Source organism: Mastigoproctus giganteus, chromosome 1, assembly GCF_048544385.1.
Source record: "Mastigoproctus giganteus isolate SK-2022 chromosome 1, ASM4854438v1, whole genome shotgun sequence".
In the NCBI taxonomy this organism is placed as follows: domain Eukaryota; kingdom Metazoa; phylum Arthropoda; class Arachnida; order Uropygi; family Thelyphonidae; genus Mastigoproctus; species Mastigoproctus giganteus.
In genome coordinates, this window is record NC_143575.1 from 56,388,323 (window position 1) to 56,411,984 (window position 23,662).

The window sequence follows — 23,662 nt, forward strand, 5'->3', positions numbered from 1 at the left end:
GGTTTTCATAAAAAAAAAAAATCGGGCGGGCAGGCCTTCATCGAGCAAGACAGAAGACAACATTTCATGCATTAAGGGCATCGTTCTTGAAAACAGGTGAGTGAAATTGCACAAATAGTGAACATGAGTAAGTCGAGTGTTCACGATATCCTTGGCTATCGAAAGGTGTGCTGCTGCTGGGTGCCCCAACAATTGTCAGAAGAGGACAAAGCAAAATGCATGGGGATGTGTCTGGAGAACCTGTTGCGATACAGCAAAGAAGGAGAGAATTTTCTCGCTCGCATAGTCACAGCAGACGAAATGTTGGTTTATCACTTTACCTCAGAGAGCAAACAAGACTCAATGACCTGGAAACAACCATGATTTCCTGTGCGCCAAAAATTTAAAACTATTCCCACTGTCCAAAAAGTCATGGCCACGGTGTGCTCTGGGATTGCCAAGGCATTCTGTTGGTGGATTTCTTGCCAAGGGAGGAACAATCAGTGCACAGTTTTACTGTGAAACATTGGAAAAACTGAAAGCTAACATCCAACGTAAACAACCAGGAATCCTGACAAGCGGCGTGATTTTTTTTTTTTGTATGACAACGCAACTCCACGCACTGCCCACACCACTCGTGAGTGGTTGCACCGTAATTGTTGGAGGAAGGTAAGGACAATTTTATTCATATTTTTCTCAATAGGCATATATGACCTTAAATTAAGGAAGGAGAGAGACTGAGACTGCTTATCATATTTTAAATTAAAGGCAAAATAAATTTGACAAAAGCAGTGGGAATAAAATTTTTAATTGCTTTAAAAAATATACAGTGGATTCCAGTTCTTTGGGCCACTGGTTAATCGGGGCAGTCGTTTAACCGGTGGCAAATCTTAAAAAAACAGAACCCAATCGACAAAATAGCCAGGATTTATTTCGCTTCATTGGAACAACATGCCGTTTAATCGGCGCAGGAGACAGTAGCACTGAAGATTACCCTACGATTGTCTCCTACCGAACCACGTGGTTCGGTCGGATTTCTGGAGGTCACAATCATAAAACAATTAACAGTCACCTGTTTATTGGGCTTTTCTGTTAGTGCAGTCTATCATAAATGGATAGTAAACTCGATCTTATTGAATTTGCGATAATACTGGCAGCTGGAATTGTGGGTTATTATGGTGAAATGTGTTTACACTTCCATGGAATCTTCAATCATATAAAAAAATTAATTTTCAGAATCTTCTCATCATTCCTATTTTTAAAGCTTCGTAACTTGTTACTCTGTTTTCACGTGCGCATATCATGTTACTTGCAATTTGTGTGTGCCGAGTTCTTTGTTATTGATTACTTATCTTTTTACATTTTAACCTCACACACAAATGTCAGTGAACAGAAATGTCAACTAGTTAGTATGTACATATTACAGTACGTATTAATTATTCCGATTATCACGTATATTCTTCCGATTTTCGGGTATCATTTAATTTTTTAATTGGTAAGGTAATAAAGGGTAAATTTGTGCTTAATATATCTTTACTTTTATAGCCTGTGGATAATATTCCTCCTATTTTCGCTAATTAGAATCGCTGTTTAATAGAATTAAAATTCAATTCCCAAATGTGACCACAATGACCAGCTACTACATCGTATAGTGAATGGTACTTTACTATGGTGACTCCATCGTAACGTGGTTTGATTGTACAGTGAACCAATTGTAAAGCAGGGGTCCATTGTATTTTTAACTTTTTTTACGTGAAACTTCGGATAATTAGGGCAGCCACTTAATCAGGCCAAAATGCACTAGTCCCGATGTGTCCCAAATAACTGGAATCGACTGTATATTTTTTTCATTAGAATATAAATAATGGAATTCATATATTTGAGATAGATTTATTTTTTATAATATAATTTCTTTAAGGTAAAAACAGGTAGAATTTATTATTTAGAAATATAAAATACTGTACATTTAATTTTTGATATATTTTATTTTTTATTTGATCATTATATGCAGCACTCTCATAAAATTTCATTTAGCTTATGCAAAATGGAGTTTGGGGAACCTACCCAGTATTAAACTGCCAGAAATTTCCTAATCTTATTGCCCTAGGCATCCCTGTACTCTCAATACTTGTGTGTGATTACATTCTCAGTACACATCTTGAGCCATTCTTGATTGTATGGAACTCTACAAGACCAGTCAGCTTCATAATTTTAATTTTTTGATACACCTTTAACTGTCTTCATTTAGTTATTGCATACTGAATAACCAGGCCTATCCATTTAGTTTGCCTGGAGTGGTTCTGCCGTGAACAACTTGAGTTTGTGCTTATGGTGCTGACATCTGGTGAGTACAGGCTTGGCACACCCAGGATCCTGATCATCATTCTTCTCTTTCTTAGTGATTCCCTTCTGGCTCTCTCTCTCCCAGGGTAACTCAGAATTTTTTTTTTGGCTGGTGCAGCAAAAGCCTCAGGCTTCCTTGCACCATATGGCTAATGATAATAATAATAATAAAATAAAAAACACCTTTCAGGAAAGCATTTCACCATGGATGAGGAAGATCATTAGGTGGTGCGATGTTGGTTACTCGTGTGGGCACGGACTTCTTTAGTACTGATATTGATAAACTGATCCATCATTGGGACAAGTGCATCAGTAAAACTGGAGACTTTGTGGAGAAATAGTGCATGCTCACTTATTTCTTGGTGTGTAATTTCAACTTTTATTATTAAACATCATCGAGAGAAAAAATGTGTTACCTTACTTTTTGGAAACCCCTCGTACTATCACTTTACTAAGTTTATGTTATATGTATTAGGCTATATTGTTATGCTTAAACATTAAAAGTTAATTATTTAATAAAATTATCCAACTAATGACAACAAATGCAATTTGAGCTACCTATTATCACAATTAAATGCTAGAATTTCCCCTACAACTTACTCTATAATACTATAACAATGGTGGCAAAACTCAAAAATTCAACTGATGCAAAGGTTCTATGTATATTAAGTAGTAATATACAAAATCTCGAGCCCAATTAAAATATAAAATAATGAGTGTGACTAGGACTATAAAGCTATTTATAGAATATGATTTAATATGACAATTAGGTCAATAAAATGGCAAAATTTTTCAAAAGAACTTATCCTTCCCGGGAGCTGAAAATTCTTTTACTAGTACATGGATATTCTCTTTATTAGTATGCTTAACGTCTAAGTTTGCAGATGATACAAAGTTTGGCAGGGTAGTTAATGGCAGTAATGATGGTACTACTGCAACAGAATCTTGAAAAGTTAGGCAGATGGGCTGAGAAATGGGAGTTGAAGGTTTAACATTGACAAATGCAAAGTACTGCATATGGGTAGCAGTAATCCCAGAGTAATGTACCAACTACTAATATGTAGTACACTCATGGTAGTCGAAAATTAAAAGGACATTGGGCAATTGTGCAGTCAGATATGAAGTTCAACTGAACATTGCAGACAGCCGTCTGGGACAGCCAAGGGGGTTTTATCAGTGATATGCAGAAATTTTGCTGGCAGGGATAAGGAGGTAATTATCTCATTGTATAAGGCAGTGACCAGGCAACACATTGAGTACAGGTCTGGAGGCTTTATTTTAGGAAAATATAGAGCTGCTGGAATGAGTACAGAGAAGGGCAATGAGATTGGTAAGGGGAACAAAGGGATGCTTATACCAAGAAAGGCTTCATTTCTGCAGATTGCAGTCTGGAGACTAGGGACCTGCAAGGTGATCTGATTGAGGTGTTTATGGCTTTGAATGGTTGAGCAAACTCAGTGATGATGGTATTCTTCCTTGTTGAGGTTATGCATATGAGGGGACAAATTCAAATTGAGGAAGGATGGTTGCAGGATAGATGTGTGGAAGTTTGCTTTCAGCCATTTGGTGGTTGATTGGTGGGACAAGCTTCCATCTCTTGTTGTGGAAGTGGATAGTTTGAATAAATTGAAGGAAGATCTAGACATATTATTGGAGTAATGGATAGGTGAAATGGTTTTTTTTTTTTTGGCTAATTCTGCATAAGCTTGCTTTCTTGAATAGTTTGCTTTTACTAATAATTTGTGTTCTTCATTCAAGAACACAAATTAACACTGTTATTCAAGAACACTGTTTTCTCCAACTTCAAACTCACAGAACCAACTTTTCATTTTCCTCATTTATTCATTCAACTGTTGTTTCCTGGAACAGCCTTCCTTCATATGTATTTCCTGAAAAATTACAGTCTATAGAAGTTCAGGTCTAATGTCAACAATTGTCTTCTCAGTCTCCAACCCAAGCATGTTACTAAGTACTATAGGTTCTAATACCTCTCGTATTTGGAGTTTTCATTAAAAAAAAAAAGTATATTTTTCATGTATGTAAGCTATAAATAAACAGACATCACTACTTGAACTGTAAGCATTCGGATACTGAAGCATCATTTTCCTTAAAGAAAGTATAGATTTTTGGATTTTTTTTAAAAAAAATTTCTCTTTGTAAATTTCTCTTTAATATGAAATTGCATTTAAGTCATCAAACCATCCATGACTAACATTAAAAGCTTCATTTGCAGTTTTGCTAAATTCTTGCTTTACAGCTTATGTAAACTTGTTATCTTGGCTGTAATTATCCTCATCCTAATTGGCATGTGTGGTTGATTCATATCCTCAATCCAGATAGCTAAAAGTTTGCCTTTCTTTCCATAGCATTGCTTCTTGTTACTTTGGTGGCACCAATGGAAGTAACATTTTTTTGCAGCAATTCTAAGTACTACTTCTTTATTTTTTTCAAGTGGTCTTACAAGCTGGTGGATGCAGTCTTGTACTGAGTCCACCAGCTTAAAATCTTCAAATAATATTCAACTTTTACTCCAACTGAGTTATGTTTTTAGCCTTTTTCTTTTCTAACACAAAAATTATAAGTTGCTGTTGTAGTCCATTTAGATGTCACAATTAAGCAGGGTATAGTTTCCAAATTCATTAGAACATTTATATTAATTTCATTAATAATAGTAAAAAGTGTATTAAAATATCAGGATATTTATAAAGATGTATAAGATATATACTTTTTAAAATTATTCTTGAAATTTGTGTAAATAATTGAAAGTAATGTTAAGGTTCCAATGAAGTTTATAAGAAATTTTGAAAAATTCTTAATAAATAGACAAAAGCAAACTGATTAAACAGCATTGTGACTTGATGTGTGCTATCTATTCTGTATTGTGGTTTTCATTTAGTAGATCTGGCAACCAATTAATAAAATGATGAATGAGAACTTTCTATACATTGTTTCATTTAATTTTCTAACAAAATGGTCAATGTTAAAGCAGTTCTAATCTTGATTAGAATTGCTTTAATTTTGAATTCATTGCATTGAAATTTGTACCCAATTACTTATTTTAAGGTAAGGTCAAAAGTTTTAAATTTGTTATATTATATTATCAAAATTTTGTTTTATTTTTAAGCCATAATATAATATAATACGTGTTCTTGTTTTTAGCTTCTGCAGAATTTGGGGAAAGCAGACAAAACAACTGATGAGCTGTTTGATACTTATGTGAATAATTTCACTAAGCAACAGGTGGGTACAGTATAAATTTTTTTGTGTTATTAAAAGTTCAAGATTTGAAATAGTGTGTGTGTGTGTGTGTGTACACATTGCTGAAAGAATATATTGAGTGTCCAACATGAACCTAAATTACACAGCACACAATTATTGAAATAACTTGTAGTTGATTGTTGTGATGTCAATTTCATCTTGAAGTGATTCATAACCCACAAAAAACTAATGAGCATTGAAAAAAAAAAAAACTGAAATAGTGTCAAAATAAATAAATTTAATTCAAGGTCACATAGTTGCTGAACTTGGAATAAAGAAATACTTCATATTCATAAAGTTCTTCTGGCATTTTAAGTAGATGCTGTAAACAAATTAATGCAACTATAGAGGTGGTTTTCTGTGATTTGTAATAAATCTTTAATTTTCATTGCTTACCTTTGCTTACCTTAGTATTTCTGGATGTTACACCTTGATGTTACAGAGTATATTTGGCCAGTAATAGATTTTTTGCCATTCTTGCTGCAGCTGTGTCAGTGGTATGGGCTTTAATTAGTTGTAATGACTGCAGTGTCTTAATATAGCCACAATGTAGAAATCAAGAGGTACTTCTGGTTATTGGGGTGGTGATTCGATTTTTCCATCTTTGCTAATCTCTGTTCTTGGGAATTCATTTTTGTGATACTGCAAACAGCTTGACTACATTGAGGTGGGGTGTGCCCCATCTGTAGAACATGTGGGTTGCCGATGCCGAATCTGAGGCACGACACCTCATGATGTTTTTGGGGTGGGAGTTTAATAGGATGAAGATTACTGCGGCCAAATTGTGTAAAGTTGTATCTCAATATCTCAACAGTAAATTTCTGGGATGTAGAGACAGACAAATTCTTTGACCACCCTGCTTGCTAGATATAACTCTTCTACTACATTAAGGAGATGTTTCACATTATATGATACCTGTACCATGAATGGCATTATAACAATAGATGCTGTTATGTTGAAATGAACGTCGCAGAAAATCAGTTATTGGCAGGATGTACTCCATGCCATCAAGAGTGCCCACATTGAGGTTTTCTATGATAAGCAATAAATCTTTAGAAACATTTACTACAAACTTCAGCAAATTGCATGTCTACAGTTGAATTCATTTTCATACAGAATCAAAAACCACAGAGGAACATCAGAAGATATGGTATTGGTTGGCATAAGAAATTTAATGCAATTAACAAATGAAACATTTAAAATTTACTGGTGTGTCAGAAGATTTCTTACTTGAAAAGTCAAAAAAAACTGTATGAGCTCTGATATTTTGGCCTTAATGAATTAATGGAGTTGCAGTTCATTATAAACTGGATGAAAGTGAATGTGTATTTACATAAATGTCATCTTGAAAACAACAACCATTGTGAGAAATGGATATTCTTTTTTGATTTATGCAGGTATTAGAACTAATTAAACTTAAAATCTAATTTTAAGTTATAATAAGGAAAAATGCTTACTCAGCATTAAATAAAAAATATAATTTAATATGAGTGTTTACAAAGAAGGTTACATTATAAATATACAAAAATCTACAGGTGTTTCTGTTGGAACATTCTGTTATTTATCCTCAGTGGAACTTGTACATGACTGAAGCAACAAGAGCTATGAATGATGGAAAGAACTAGGCAAGGTCATGGGTCACTGGATGGCACATTATACTAGAAGCATTTGGATGTGAAGTTTTTTTTCCTTTTTTGCAGCAAGTTTTGTTAGGCTGTGAACAGCATGGTGTTTCTGTAGCATAGTGTTTTTTTTCTCAGATCACGAGCAGTTGCAAACTGTTTCGGGTTACACAACATTTCAAAAGCACAGTATAACAGGACACATGTCCTGTTATGCTGTGCTTTTGAAATGTTTGCCTAGCATAAGTTTGAAATACACTGAAATCAGCTTCAGAAGAAGTTGTAAAGACACCGGAGATGATTCCCAAATATATGTCAAAAAAAGGCTTCTGCCATGTTTTTGAAGAATGGCAGCAATGTTGGAGTAAGTGATTGAAATGAAGTGAAATGAAGATGATTAATTAAGAAGTATGAAGCAGGACGAAGTTTGTCATCTATTGCAGGGAATTAGGTTTTGCTGCTTCAACAGTGAATACTATTTTAAGGTACAGTGTGTGTATAAAACATGTTAAAGGATCAATGCATTTAAGATGAACAGTGATTGCAAAACAGCATTCAGCAAAACAGCTAAATTGAAGGTGGAAAATCTATTAATAATATGAATGGAAAATCAGATTCAGAAGAAAGTGCCTCTGAGTTCAATGGCTATTCAAGCAAAAGCAAGAAGTATTTATGAAGGTATTAAGGATAAGTACGGCAAACTCCAAGCCAAGTCTGTGGCAAGCAATGGGTGGTTTAATAGGTTCAAGCATTGCGCTGGTTTCCAAAACATTAAAGTATGTGGTGAAGTTGCCAGTGCTGATTCTGCAGCTGCAGAGAAATTTTGTGATGTGTTGGAAAAAAACCCCTTCGAAATCTCCACAGCCCTCAACTTCTGCAGCGGCGTGCTTATCAGCTGGAGAGTTAATTCTGGCCGCGATGCTCAAAAGGTAAAACTTGCTGACGTTATGCTTGTCTCCTCTTTCTTTTTGTAATTTTATAATTTTTCCTGCGCATGAGATAAAATAAAAATTGAATAAATAATTCTATTTACATGTTCGTCGAACATTTCTTTTTTGCTTCTATCAAATGCAGCACTCACAACTATGTGCACGCACATAGTTGTGAGTGCTGCATAAGCATTTAGGGAAATTCCGACTTACGTAGAGTTCCGCAGAATGCAACCCTTACGTAAGTCGGCCCTGAGTGCCAAACGAGTGACTATAGCAATTTCTGAGTGATTTCCAAACGATTTTCATGAAGAGCAGCTGAAACGTATAGTATTATTCTTCATTTTTCAGAGTTATTTAATTTTGCTCTTCTAAAGTAAAGATGCCAGCATACCTAACAGAAAGGAAAGACACCTTTCTTCTTGTACATAGGACTAACTTACTAATGCACTAACAAATAACCTTACTTTATTGCTGGTGGCACCACTCCTGCCTCTACGTGCCTGGGCTGGAAACTTGGGAGAAGAAAGCCATCCTCCCAGGGCAACAAGGAGCAACGATGGACAAAATAAACAGTCCTCGTGGGGATCTTATGATCCAGATCTAGACAAACATAATCCAGATCATGACGACACAAATATGTCCCATGCTAAGAGACAAAAAAAAAGAAGGAACGGATAATACCACTCCTCTCATTTTAATACTACACTCCTCCACAGACCAACCATTGAGTAAGCTGTCCCCATTTTTGATACAGAAATGTCTCGAAAATGGGGCTGGCCCTCCTAAAATGGTTCGGTGATTAAGATCCGGAGATTTATTAGTTGAAACGACTGGACATAGACATGCTGAGAGACTATTGAAAGTATCTACTTTTGGTGGAATTCCCACGAAGGTTACCCCACATGCCACCTTAAACTCCTCTAAAGGGGTAATATCAGAGTGGGATCTATTAAACGTATCAGAGGATGAACTTGTGCATGAATTAAGAGATCAGAACGTGGTACAAGCCAAGAAAATTGTCATTAAAAGAGATGGAGAGCCTGCCCCTACACGGACAGTGATACTAACGTTTAAAATTCCAAATCTACCTATTTCCATTAAAGCTGGTTATCTTAGATGCCAAGTAAGACCATACATTCCAAATCCAGTCCGGTGCTTTAAGTGCCAAAAATTTGGTCATTCCCAAGCTGTCTGCAGAGGTGTAGCCACTTGTGCTAACTGCAGATCAAAAGAGCATACACACACAAACTGTAACACCGAAATGAAAATTTGTCCTAACTGCCATGGTAACCACTCTGCCTTCTCTAAGGAATGCCCTCAATGTAAAAGAGAAAAGAATATTCAAAAATATAAGATTGAGCAGAAAGTATCATATCAAGAAGCTAAAAAAGTTTTGTAGTACCTGATAAGTCACCTACATATGCTTCAATTACCCAACGGCTATGCTCAGTAGCAACCCAGACTGACTGCTCAGTCCCTTCAAATATCTCAATATCTGGTTGGAGTAAATCACTCCTCTCCTCATCAAAGGAAAAACCTTCTCCCAAATATGCTACTCGAGAAGCAAATACGCCTGTAACAATACTTCCAGATAAGAAACCTAATAAGCAACCAAAAGAACAAGCTAAGAGCCCTGAAAGAAGCAATGCAACTAAATTTATATCCAATACCATGGATATTGATGAAAAGATAGATGAAGATGATTCAGTTCTTGAATCATCTTCTGTTGAGATTCATCCAGAGGATGACATTGACACAGGTAGGCCAATCTTCCCAAAAAAAGGAAAAAGCAAAAGTAGACAAGCGCAAAAAAATCCGCCGTAAGTAACCAAACCCTCCAGTAAAAACCAAACAATGCATACAGTGATTCAGTGGAATTGTCGTGGACTTCATGCTAATTTAGATGACCTCTATGATCTTCTAAGTGAATATAAGCCTGTTGCAGCATGCATTCAAGAAACAAACCTAACGAATGCAGTATCTATAACAATCAAACACTTCAATTTATAGGAAAGATAGGAACTGCTCTAATGCAGCACATGGAGGAGTAGCACTGTTAGTAAACTCTTTAATTCCTTCCAGACCTATTCCATTGCAAGCACCATTGGAGGCAATTGCAGCCTGTATCGCCATTGGCATAACATTAGTCTCATTGTATGTATCACCAAACCACGCTTACACCCTTGCTGATTTAGATAACCTAGTAAGACAAATAACCTCTCCTTTCTGTATTCTTGGTGACTGGAATGGCCATAACCCCCTATGGGGGTTTTCAACATCTTGACTGCAGAGAACAAATAATTGAGAAATTCTTGGATAAACACAATCTAACTATTTTAAACACCAGTGATCACACATATGTGCATATACCATCTGGTTCAAGCTCTGCCATTGATCTGTCAATATGTTCCCCAACAATATTTCCTCTCATAGACTGGACAGTTACTGACAACCCTTTTGGTAGTGACCACTTTCCAATCATCTGTAATTTCTGTACAAGTTCTCTTCCGCAGAGTACCATTAGAACAATTTGGAAATTTGACAAGGCCAATTGGACTAAATATCAAGAAATAGCTCATTTACATTCCACTATTATTTCAACTGACAAGATTGATTCTGCAGTAAACTATATTACACAACAAATAATGACAGCAGCTGAGTCTGCTATCCCGAAATCTTCATTTAAAATCCGACTCCATCCAAAAATGTGGTGAAATGAAACATGTAGCATTGCTAAAAGAGAAAGGAATAAATACTGGAATCATTTTAGAAAACATCCAACCACAGCCAACCTACAGTTTAAGAGAGCAAGGGCTAAGGCTCATCATGTAAGATGAATGAGTAAAAAAGAAGCATGGGCACGCTATGCTGCCACCATAAACAGATTTACAGATACTGCTACAGTCTGGAAAAAAAATCAAACGTATCAATGGCAAATACTCACTTTGCTAACTCTCCGATTCTATTTCTGAAAGGGAAGGAAATTTCTGAACCTGTGGAAATTGCTATTGCATTCGGCTCTTCTTTTGAAACACTCTCAGCTGTTTCCTCCTATGAACCAGCCTTTCAGTTTCTAAAATTCAGTACAGAAAACTATAAACTGAATTTTAATACCGCTCTCCAACATTCATATAATTTGCCACTGACCATAACTGAATTGCTTAATGCACACACAAGAGTGAAAAACCGTGCTTCGGGTCCTGATGGAATTTATTACACAATGAGTTCCCATTTAAGTGAAAGATCATTAAGTGCTCTCTTACTACTCTATAATAGAATTTTCTTAGAGGAATATTACCCCACCAGCTGGTGCCATTCTTATGTGCTAGCCTTCCCTTAACCAGGAAAAGACTACACAGATCCAGCAAACTATCAACCTATCTCCCTAATAAGTTGCTTGGAAAAAACAATGGAAAAAATAGTTAACGCCCGACTAACGTGGTATTTGGAGACTCAAAGCATTCTGAGTTCATGCCAGTATGGTTTTCGGAGAAGTAGATCGACGCTTGATCTCATTATCAAAGTGGAAGCAAATATTCGGAATGCCTTTCTAAGAAATGAGCACTTTGTTATGATATGTGTTGACATCGAAAAAGCATTTGATACAACTTGATGTTATGGCATTCTTCGTGGCTTATGTAAATCTGGTCTTTGGGGTCATCTCCCAAAATTTATTCAGAACTTCCTATCTAACAGATCCTTCCAAGCCTCTTCCGCTCGTCACTTTCTTGAACATATGTACAAGAGGAGGGAGTTCCTCAGGGCTCAGTGCTGAGCACAACACTTTTTGCCATCAGGATCAATTCTATAACCAAGTGTATACCTAACACAGTTGATGTATACCTGTAAGCTGACGACCTTGCCATCTCATATCATTCTCAAAATATGTGACTTATTGAGAGACAACTACAAGGCACCATTAATACAATAGTCTCTTGGGCCAAAAACAATGGCTACTGAATTTAAAAATCGAAAACAACCGCAGTACACTTCTGTCGTAAACGTACATTGCACCCTGATCCAGACCTTCAGTTAGACTCTCATTGTATTACATTTCAGCTAAGTACTCGTTTTCTTAGTATAATACTTGATAAAAAACTAAACTTCCTTGAACATATAAAATATATTTGTACCAGCTGTCTTAAGAAACTAAATATTCTCAGAATTAGATCCCGCTTAGACTATGCATCTCCTGCATATGCCTCAGCCAGGACAAGTGTACTGAAATGGCTCGATCCCATTCATCATAGTGCACTTCGAGTAGCACTGGCGGCCTTTCGTACATTTCCCATTTTAAGTCTATATACGGAAGCCCATGAATCGCCGCTAGACCTTCGACGACAAATTGTTCTCCTAAATTATGCCATTAAAAAAAGTCTTGTCTGACTAATTTGATTGGATACTATGATGTGGTCACAAAGTAACTGGATGCAGGAAATAACTTTGATATCATATATTTGGATGTTAGAAAGGCTTTTGATGCTGTTGCATATGGAAGACTGCTGCATAAATTGGAACAGTGCGCATTGGAGGCAAATTGTTGCTATGGATAAAGGGATGGTTGAATGGGAGAAGACAGAGTGGTAATCAATGCACACTGCTATTCGTGGACTAATGTTATTAGTGGAGTCCCTCAGACTTCAATGTTTGGTGCATCGTTGTTTTCTGTATTTATAAATGATATTGATGATGATATATCAGGCTTAATGTTGAAGTTTGCAGATGATACAAAGGTTGGCAGAGTTGTTAATGACAGTATGCTGCTGCAACAGGATCTAGGAAAGTTGAGCAGATGGGCTGAGAGGTGGCAAATGAAGTTTAACATTGACAAATGTAAAGTACTACATATGGGAAACAGCAATGCCAGAGCAACGTATCAACTCTGTCGTACTACACTGACAGTGGTAGAGAATGAAAAGGACCTGGGGGTAATTGTGCAGGCAGATATGAAGTTTTCTGAGCAATGCAGACCGTCTGCAAGAGTAGCTCATGGTGTCTTGTCAATGATATACCGGAACTTTTCCAACAGGGATAAGGAGGTGATTATCCTCTTGTATAAGACAGTGATCAGGCCACACCTTGAGTACTCTATACAGGTCTGGAGGCCTCATTTTAAGAAGGATGTAGAGCTGTTGGAACAACTACAGAGAAGGGCAACAAGCAGTGAATTGAACAAAGGTTTGCTCTTACGAAGAAAGGCTTAAGTTTTGCAGATTACTGTTTGGAAACTAGGCACTTGTGAGGTGATCTGATTGAGGTGTATAAAGCCTTGAATGGTTTGAGCATGGTCAATGCTGATGGGATTCCTCTTCTTGCTCAGAATAATCATCTGAGAGGGCATAAATTCAAATTGAGGAAAGACATTTGTAGGATAGATGTCCTGAAGTTTACCTTTAGCCACTGGTAGTTGATTGGAATCAGACTTCCATATTTTGTCGTGGAAGTTGATAGCATAAATTAATTTAAGTCTGAGCTGGATAGGTATTTGAAACGAATGGATGGGTGAAATCTGAGGGTTTTTTTTTTTTTTTTTTCTGCCTGATGCTGCATAAGCTTGCTTTTTTGCATCATGAGCCTTTGCTAATGCTAATATGTTCTGTTGTGGTAACAAACAAGAACTCTTGAGGTATGTGCAAGTGTTAATTTGACGAATATTATCAGATAAACACGTATCTGTATAACTCTTGTTTCCCTGAACCTTTAAGGTATCCTTAATAATACTGGCAAAAACTCTTGCGCCACCTTTGTCTAAATGTATCCCATCTCTACAAAACAGATTCTTTCTACATAAAATTGCGGGCCAAGCTGATAAAAATTTATCCCCAAAAGCCTTGCAGAGTCCTTCAAGTCTTGAGTTACTCCACAAGGCTTTCGGCATATAATCTCTCCTATCGTGCCTGGCAGAATTGCAGACACTTAAACATTATGACATAACTTGCGGCATTTCTTTAGACTGGTCTTGTGTTTGTCTAACAAATCATCAGATCACGTAGGCTTACTGTCATTAGTCCCCAAATTTTTTTTTTTTTTTTTTTTTTATGAAAACCCAACACAAGAGGTATTAGAACCTATAGTACTTAGTACCATGCTTGGATTAGAGGTTGAGAAGACGAAAGAAGATATTTGTTGACATTAGACTTGAACTTCTGTAGACCGTAATTTTCAGGAAATACGTATGAAGGAAGGTTGTTCTGAAAACGCCAGTTGAATGAATAAACGAGGTAGATGAAAAGTTGGTTCTGTGAGTTTGAAGTTGGACAGTAAATGGATGTTGGCTGGCGGCGGCACTTGTTTGGTCTGTTTTGAAAGAGAGAGAGAGAGCGGGAATTATAGAAGCCAATTCAGAAGAATAGTGCCCATGGAAGCATCTGTAGAAAAGGCATGCAGCAGAAAGAGTATGTCTTAGACAGTGAGTGGAGAGACTCTGTTAGAGATGAGTCATTAATTAGCCTAACTCCCCTTCTGAATGGAATCTAGAAGCCTGAGAGAGGTTTTGGGGGCACTGCCCCAGATGTGAGAACAATGTTCCATGATAGTGCAGATTTGTGATTTGTACAGCTGTTTGGAAGAAAATGCCAAGAGCGAAAGAGAAAACCAAGTTTTTTAGATGAAGTAGCAATATTTTTAATGTGCTCATGCCAAGAGAGATTAGAAGTCAGGGTAATCCACAAAATAGATATATCAACTTGCCTAGAAATTGGAGTGTCACCAACAATAAGCATAGGAGCAGAAGAATCCTTTTTTGCGAGATATAAGACAAGACTGAGTTTTAGAATGATTGAAATCAACTAAATTTTCTTTGCCCGACTGGAGAATTACCTGTAGATCGGCACTTAAGGAATTGGTAGCAGATATTCGAGAAGTTGAAGCTGATTTAGGAAGGCTAGGTTTCTCAAAATGGAAAGTGGAATGCAATGTGCTATCATCGGCAAAACTATGGATAGGATTTCCAGTCAACGGAAGAAGGTCATTAATATACAAAAGGAAACAAGTGTGGGAAAGAACTGAACCTTGGGGGACACCAGCATTAGTGGAGAAGTTAGAAGACAGAGAGCCATTACCCTCAGTGAGCGATCAGAGAAAACTGGATAACCAATTACAAAAAACAGTTTTTTTTTTTTTTTTTTTTTTTTATGAGAACCCCAAATATGAGAGGTATTATAACCTATAGTACTTAGTACCGTGCTTGGGTTGGAGGTTGAGAAGACGAAAGAAGATATTTGTTGATATTGGACTTGAACTTCTGTAGATTGTAATTTTCAGGAAATACGTATGAAGGAAGGTTGTTCCAGAAAACGGCAGTTGAATGAATAAATGAGGAAGATGAAAAGTTGGTTCTGTGGGTTTGAAGTTGGACAGTAAATGGATGTTGGCTGGTGGCGGCACGTGTTCGGACTGTTTTGAAAGAGAGAGCGGGAATTATAGAAGCCAATTCAGAAGAACAGTGCCCATGGAAGTATCTGTAGAAGAGGCATGCAGCAGAAACAGTGCGTCTATGAGACAGCGAGTGGAGAGACTCTGTTAGAGATGAATCATTAATTAACCTAACTGCCCTCTTCTGAATGGAATCAAGAAGCCTGAGAGAGGTTTTGGGGGCACCAACCCAGATGTGGGAACAATATTCCATGGCAGGGCGGATTTGCGATTTATACAGAGTGAGCAGCTGTTTGGGGGAAAAGTAAAGCTGAGAGCGAAAGAGAAAACCAAGTTTTTTAGATGCAGAGGAAGCAATATTTGTAATGTGCTTGTGCCAAGAGAGATTAGGAGTCAGGGTAATCCCCAAAAGAGATATATCATTTTGCCTAGAAATCGGAGTGTCACTAAAGATAAGCATAGGAGCAGAAGAATCCTTTTTGCGAGATATAAGACAAGATTGAGTTTTAGAAGGGTTGAAATCAACTAAGTTGTCTTTGCCCCACTGGAGAATTACCTGAAGATCGGCATTTAAGGAATTAGCAGCAGATTTTCGAGAACTTGAAGCTGATTGAGCTGGACAAGGTTTCTCAAAATGGAAAGTTGAATGCAATGTGCTATCATCGGCAAAACTATGGATAGGATTTCCGGTCAGTGGAAGAAGGTCATTGATATACAAGAGGAAAACAGTGGGGGAAAGAACTGAACTTTGGGGGACACCGGCATTAGTGGAGAAGTTAGAAGACAGAGAGCCATCTACCATCACCCTCAGTGAGCGATCAGAGAGAAAACTGGATAACCAATTATTAAAAACAGTTGGCAAACCATAAGATGGAAGCTTAATTAGAAGACCTTTATGCCAAACACGATCAAAAGCCTTTGAGATGTCAAGAGCAACTACTTGTCACCGAACCTTTCCATTGAATTAGTCCATAAATGGGTAACATAAGCCAGAATATCACCAGTGGATCGACACTGACGGAATCCGTACTGGCGATCGTTGATCAGATGGAAGGTTTCTAGGTAGTTTAAGAGTTGGCAGTTAATTGATTTCTCCATTACTTTAGAAAGAGTAGAAGTAATTGCAATGGGACGATAATTGGATGGGAGGGATTTGTCACCCTTTTTAGGAACTGGCTGGATATGAGCAAATTTCCAAGCAGAAGGAAAAACACCTTTGGAATAAGAAAGTGAAAAAAGGCGGCAAAGAATAGGAGTAAGTTCAGGAGCACAGGTTTTGAGAACAAGTGGAGAAATACCATCAGGACCTGGAGCTTTCTTAGCATCAAGATTCATCAAAATCCTTCTGATGTACTTTTGACGAAAGACCACAGGAGGCATTGAATGGAGCGTGTTAGGAATGGTGGGAGGTGTTTTACCAAGATCATTAATACATGAGCTCAAAGAAAAATGGGATGCTAGCAGGTCAGCTTTATCCTTGGCTGAAGTGACAACAGAACCATCTGGTTTGGGCAGAGATGGGCAAAAGTTGCGGCCAATAGCTTTGGCAAGAGACCAGAATGCTCAGCTACCATTAGGGAAAGAAGTAAGTTTTCTACTCTTAGCCTGTTCAAACTCTACTTTGGACTGATTAATAACTGCTTTACAATTGTTGCGAGCTTTGGTGTAGGCAGAAAATGAAACTGAAGAATTAGAAACAAGCCAATTACGATATGCAACGTTCTTCTCTTGGACAGCCTTAGCACATTTATTGGAAAACCAAGGTTTAGAGATTTTAATTTTAATTTTCACTGACAAGATCTGAGCAAACGTTGACATCAGAAGTTTTGAAACAGTAATCAGACCAAGGAAATGAAGAAAAGAAGTCTCGCAGGTCATCCCATTTTGCATTCTTGTAATGCCAAACAATACGAGGTTGGGAATAGCCATGAGATAAAGGTTCCATTGGAGAAGAGGCAATCACCAAGTTGTGATCTGAAGTGCCTAAAGGACCTCTCACTTCAATCTTGTACTTAGAAGGGTTGTTTGTGAGAAAAAGATTAAGCGTATTGGCTGTATGATTAGGATTGTCTGGTATTCTTGTAGGTAAATGAACAATCTGTGCTAGGTCATTAGTAATTGCAAAAGCCTCAGCATCTCGACCTGCTGGGTCGGTGTGACTAGAAAACGGAAGCCAGCTGGAGTTGTGAACGTTAAAATCACCAAGGAAAATTACCTCACTGTTAGGAAAGTTGGACTGGAGAAAGTCAAGTTGCAAAGAGAGGAAGTCCAAGTGATTAGTGGAGTCGGGAGAACGGTAGAGACAACAGATGAATTTTACACAATGAGGTAGAGAGATTTTAAGCCAGAGAAGATCAAAGAGAGGAGATTCCAAATTGCCAAGTCTCTGACAGGGAATATCAGAACGGACATATGCACAAGTACCACCTTTGAGGCGAAAGGAATCATACAGCAAATAATTTGAACATCTGAGATGAGCAGTAGTTGAATCAACTGATAACTGAGATTCAGTCAGAAAAAGTACATGGGGTTTGGAAGACTGCAAGTGGAAATGGACATCGTTGAGATTAGAATTGAGACCACGTATATTTGTGAAATGAATTAGGAAGTCCTTGGGAGGTTTAGATCTTTTCGCAGATAAGCTTGCTCTATTATTTTGACAATTCATGGTGTATTGAATAGTAAGAAAAAGTGGGTGGGACATGCTGTATGAAGTAATGAAATTTTTGGATATGGCGTACATGTGGTAAGAATATACCCAGATCCTTGACATAACATGGCCTCGACAATGCTCCCCGCATACACACTACTCGGACTCCCTCCAGTCACTATCTGGCAGAGTAGAGGTAGCAAGATTATACACTAGCTGATCCGGAAGCTTCCTAGAGAGTTACCAATAGGTTCAGTCCGGTGTACTAACTAGCGGCCGGCCTGCGAACACCGTTTTAGAGCTGTACCCTCGAAATGTAAGGAATATTGTATCTCGCCACGACATTCATCATAACCTCAAAAATCATCAATCATACTGCATGATGGAAGAGATAGGGAAGGGTTGGCCGGAACTTAGCTCTAGAGACTAAACATGGGTTCCACCACTTCAAGCCTCCAATGAGGAAAGTGGTGGTATTTCACCGGTTGATGAGAGTCATCTACCACCTAGTACTGCCTGGTAACATAGAGGGGCGGCATTCCTCCATGTGGTGTGGGTGCCACACCTCGACCCCTGCTTACGTTGGTTCGCACCTGGGTGGTCATCCACCATGTACTTGTGCATGAAGGTTATACCCAGAATTACTAACAGTCCCACCATCGTGAAGGTGCAAGCAGAGGATTTGGCTGTCATAGACCGTCCGGACTTCGCCGAAATTGGGTCCACTTTGACTTGAGTGTCACCCGAATATCAGTTCCATCAGCGTTTTAGACTCCCAGGTAGCAAGAACAGCTTGTCTGGCATATCTGAGAGAATGTCTGTGACAACCTCAAGGACCTAAGTTGGAAACCCATGAGTTGGAAGCTTGTTTAGAAGACCTTTATGCCAAACACGATCGAAAGCCTTTAAGGTGTCAAGAGCAACTGTTTGTGTTTCACTGAACTTTTCCATTGAATTTGTCCATAAATGGGTAACATAAGAGGGCACTGGGATTGCAGAACAGTACAGATGGTGGATTTTTGGCTGCTGTAAAGGGATAAGTATTTTTTAATTTTTAATGTATTCTTCATTATTTAACATAGTACATTGTATTTTTAGTTATTAATTAGGTTTAGTAGCATTCATTAGCTTCTTATTTTGAATTTAAGCAGCGATTTTTGGAAGTTATGACTCCCGGTGGTGGCGCCTATATTACTGAACTAGCCGCCATATGGTAGTCGATAAGAAATAGATTAAAGCATATATATCTATAACTGAGTGTATGGTATAAAGTTAAACTAGATAGCATAATATGAAGCACTGTATTAGGAATCTGTTAGCTTATTATAGTATTATCAATTAATAAAAAATATTAATCTTATTAAATTTAATTGTTAATTAGATTGTATTTAAACGGAAACCATGAACCAGACTAGAGCTGCGAAGCAGAGATCACAGACTAGCGAGAGTGCTGCGGCTTTGGGGGTGACGAAGGAGATGATTCTCCAACACATCAGTCTCAAAAAATGTGCAAAATATGAAATGTTTGCCGACCTTTCTAAAACTGAATATGATCTAGCCAAGGAGGATGCCTTTGTGTGTGTGCTAGGTGTCTGGAGTGTCAAGAAATTAGGCACCAACTCAGTGTTCTGATGGGCGTCTATGAGAGCTTGAGGTGTAGGGTAAATCCCCTCGAAGAAATTAATACGAGGGGCCCATCAGGCTCTCAGCTGCCCAGCTCAAGGCAGAATGCGCTGGTCCGAAATGAACTAGTTATTGTTGGTGACTATTGTCAAGGAGATGGGAAATATACTTTGTAAGAAGGATAGGTGGAACAGGACCAGGGTATGTCTGCTAAGGGCAAAAGTTGATGACGTGGAGCAGATATCATCTTTTCAGGGCAGAAAAGGTGATATTGTTATATATGGTGGAACTAATGACATTAAGAGTAAGAGATCTGCAGATTTATTCAACAAGTACAGATCAATGTTGAAAAAAAGTCGCAAGTTAGGGCTGAATGTGAAAGTGTCTGCAATTCTGCCCAGACACGATAGGAGGGAGTATATGATGAGAGCCTTGTCAATCAATTCAGCCCTGGAGAGATTGTGCAAGGCTCAAAGGGTAGAATTTTTTTCAGCCTGGTCTGTGCTTGTTGACAGGAGAGACTGCTTCTACAGGTATGGGATACCCTTAAATAGAAAGGGTGCAAGAATATTTGCTGATGCTATCGAGGCAGTGGTAGGTGGGTTGGAAAACTGCTAGTGTGGGGTGTTACACAGACTAAAAGGTTAACAGTGGCAACGGGCAGAGGCAAAAGTGATTCTTGCACTGCTTCTATTAGAATGGGCAGCAGACTGGAAAGCAAGGTAATGGAGATTTCCAGGACTGCTAGGAGTCATAGTGGAACAAGTAAATATATGTGCTGTGTTAGGGTGGCTAGGAGCAAGAATAAATGCTGTATACTTGCATGTACACCAATGCTAGGAGTATAGTTAATAAATTTGATGAGCTTGAAGTGCTAGTGAAGACATCAAAGGCAGATATTGTTTGGATATCAGTTATGTGGTGTCACACAGATATAAGCAGTGCAGCGTTGGAATTTGGGGAGTACAATGTGTATAGGAAGGATAGACAGGATATGAAGGGAGGAGGTGTTATGCTATTAGTTAAGAAACATAAAATCTAAGGAAGTGCATCCAATTGATGTTGGTGGACAATGCAGTGTTGTCTGTTTGGTGTGAAATAAGCACTGGGAAAGGGAAAATGAGACTAGGTGTATGTTATAGGCGTAATGAATCTGATGAGTATAATGAGTGATTGTGCAGAGAAATATTGGGTCAGTAAATCAGAATGTCTTATAATGGGAGATTTTAACTTTCCAGATATTGACTGGAACTTGTGGGTTGTTCACTCTCACACTAGCAAGGTTTTTTGTGAATTTATTGGATGACTGTTTTCTACAGTAACATGTTTGAGAGGCAACCAGATAGAGTGATACTCTTGATCTGATTATCAGTAGTGATTCTTCATGCATTAAGAATCTGCAGATAAAGGAACCACTGGGCAACAGTGATCACAATGTATTGATGTGGGAATTATTTAAAGATGCAACTACCATCAAGGCTAAAGGGAAGGGCTTTTGCTTTCGTAAAGGTGACTAAAGAGGTCTCAGACAGTTTTTAAATTCTGTACAGTGGGATCAACTGATGATGTTACCAACAGTGAATTCTAAGTGGGAAGCCTTCAGGGACTTAATTTTGGAGGCTACTAGGCTTTTCATTCCAACTAAGAAATACTGTTCAAGGTTTAGATGGATCTCAGATGGATTAATGAGGCTAGTGATTTTTACCCTTAGCCTGTTCAGAATGTATGGGATGCATATAAAGTATCAGGCGATACAGAAGTCTGTGACAGGTATAAACTAATCTGTAATCAAATCACAAAGGAGGTTAGGCAGGCAAAGGCAAATTATGAGAAATCTTTGGCAAAGAATGCAAAGAAAAATAGCAAGGAGTTCTTTACTTATGTAAACTCTAGAAGGAAAGGGATGAATCAGATTGAACCACTTAATATACATGGGTTGACTATTGATGATCATGCTCAGATAGCTGATAAACTGAATGAGTATTTTCCATCTACATTCACACATGAGGAGTTATTCAATGAGGGGAGTGCCAGTAGTTTATCAAATGCTAATAGGGGACTAAGTGATTTTGTAATAACTGAGAGTAAAGTGGAGGAGAGATTGTTGAAGTTAAGCATAAGGAAGGCACGTGCGTGGATGGGATCTATCCTGTTATATTAAAGGAGGCAGCAAAGGAAGTAAGCAAACCCTTAGCCATAATTATGAGAGCTTCCTTGGACTCAGGTGAGGTCCCCATGGACTGGAAGTGTGCAAATGTATCACTAATTCACAAAGGATGTTCAAAAGGTGACACAAGTAACTACAGAACTGTTAGTTTAACTTGTGTTAAAGGGAAAATAATGGAATCACGGGTTAAAGAAACATTGCAGGATCATCTAGACAAGACTGCAGTAATAATTAAGACACAGCATGGGTTTGTCAAAGGGAGGTCTTGTCTTACCAATTTGATTGCTTACTGTGATGTGGTCACAAAGGAACTGAATGCCAGATATAATTTTAATATCATATACTTGGATTTCAGGAAAGCTTTTGATTGCACATGGAAGACTGCTGTACAAATTGGAGAGGTATGGCATCAAGGGTAAATTGCTACAATGGATAAAGCGATGGTTGAGTGGGAGACAACAGAGTGGTAATCAGTGGACACTGCTCTTCGTGGACAAATGTTATTATTGGAATTCCTCAGGATTCGGTGTTGGGCGCACTGTTGTTTTGTATATTTATCAATGATATTGATGAAGGTATATCAGGTTTAATGTCTAAGTTTGCAGATGATACAAAGGTTGGCAGGGTTGTTAACGACAGTAATGACAGTGTGCTACTCCAACTGGATCTAGATAAGTCGGGAAAATGGGCTGAGAAGTGGCAAGTAGAGTTTAACATTGACAAATGCAGAGTACTATATATGGGTAGCAATAACCAAAGAGAAATGTACCAACTGGGTGGTACCACACTCAGGGAAGTGGAAAGTGAAAAAGACCTGGGGGTAATTGAGCAGCCAAATATGAAATTCACTGAGCAGTGCAGACGGGCTGCCAGGGCAGGTCACAGATTCTTGTCAATGATATATAGGAATTTTGCTTAGAGGGACAGGGAGGTGATGATCCCGTTATACAAGGCAATGGTCAGGCCACACCTAGAGTACTGTGTACAGGTCTGGAGTCCTCATTTTAGGAAGGATGTGGAGTTGCTGGAATGAGTACAAAGAAGGGCAACAAGATTAGTGAGGGGAACAAATGGGTGCTCTTCCCAAGAAAGGCTTAATTTCTGCAAATTTCAGCAACTGGAAAGTAGGCACCTGTGAGGTGATCTGATTGAGGTGTATAAGGCCTTGAATGGGTTGAGCAAATTGAATGCTGATGGGTTTCTTCATCTTGCTCAGATGAAGAACCTGAGGGGGCACAGTTTCAAATTGAGGAAAGATAGTTGTAGAATAGATGTCTGGAAATTTGCCTTTAGCCAGCAGGTAGTTGATTGGTGGAACAAGCTTCCATCTTTTGTTGTTGAAGTTAGTAGCCTAAATAAATTTAAGGCTGAGCTGGATAGGCATTTGGAACGAATGGAGGGATGAAATGGGAGGGTTTTTTTTTTTTTTTGGCTGATACTGCATAAGCTTGCTTTCTTGAATTGTATGCCTCTACTAATGCTAATAAGGCAGAATATCAGCAGTGGATCGACACTGATGGAATCCATACTGGCAATAGATGATCAGACGGAAGGTTTCTAGGTAGTTTAAGAGTTGGCGGTTAATTGATTTCTCCATTATTTTAGAAATACTAGAAGTAATTGCAATGGGACGATAATGGGATGGGGGGGCATTTGTCACTTTTTAGGAACTGGCTCGATAGGACCAAACTTCCACACAGAAGGAAAAACACTT

General features: G+C 38.1%; 1 protein-coding gene across 1 annotated transcript in view; it reads left to right on the forward strand.

The window, feature by feature from the left end:
* LOC150090811 (myc box-dependent-interacting protein 1-like) overlaps positions 1-23,662 on the forward strand; it is a 250,695-nt gene that overhangs the window by 31,108 nt on the left and 195,925 nt on the right. Inside the window, exon 2 of the mRNA XM_090380153.1 lies at positions 5,482-5,562. Within this exon, the coding sequence (XP_090236279.1) occupies positions 5,482-5,562 (81 nt within the window). The remainder of the gene's footprint in view (positions 1-5,481; positions 5,563-23,662) is intronic.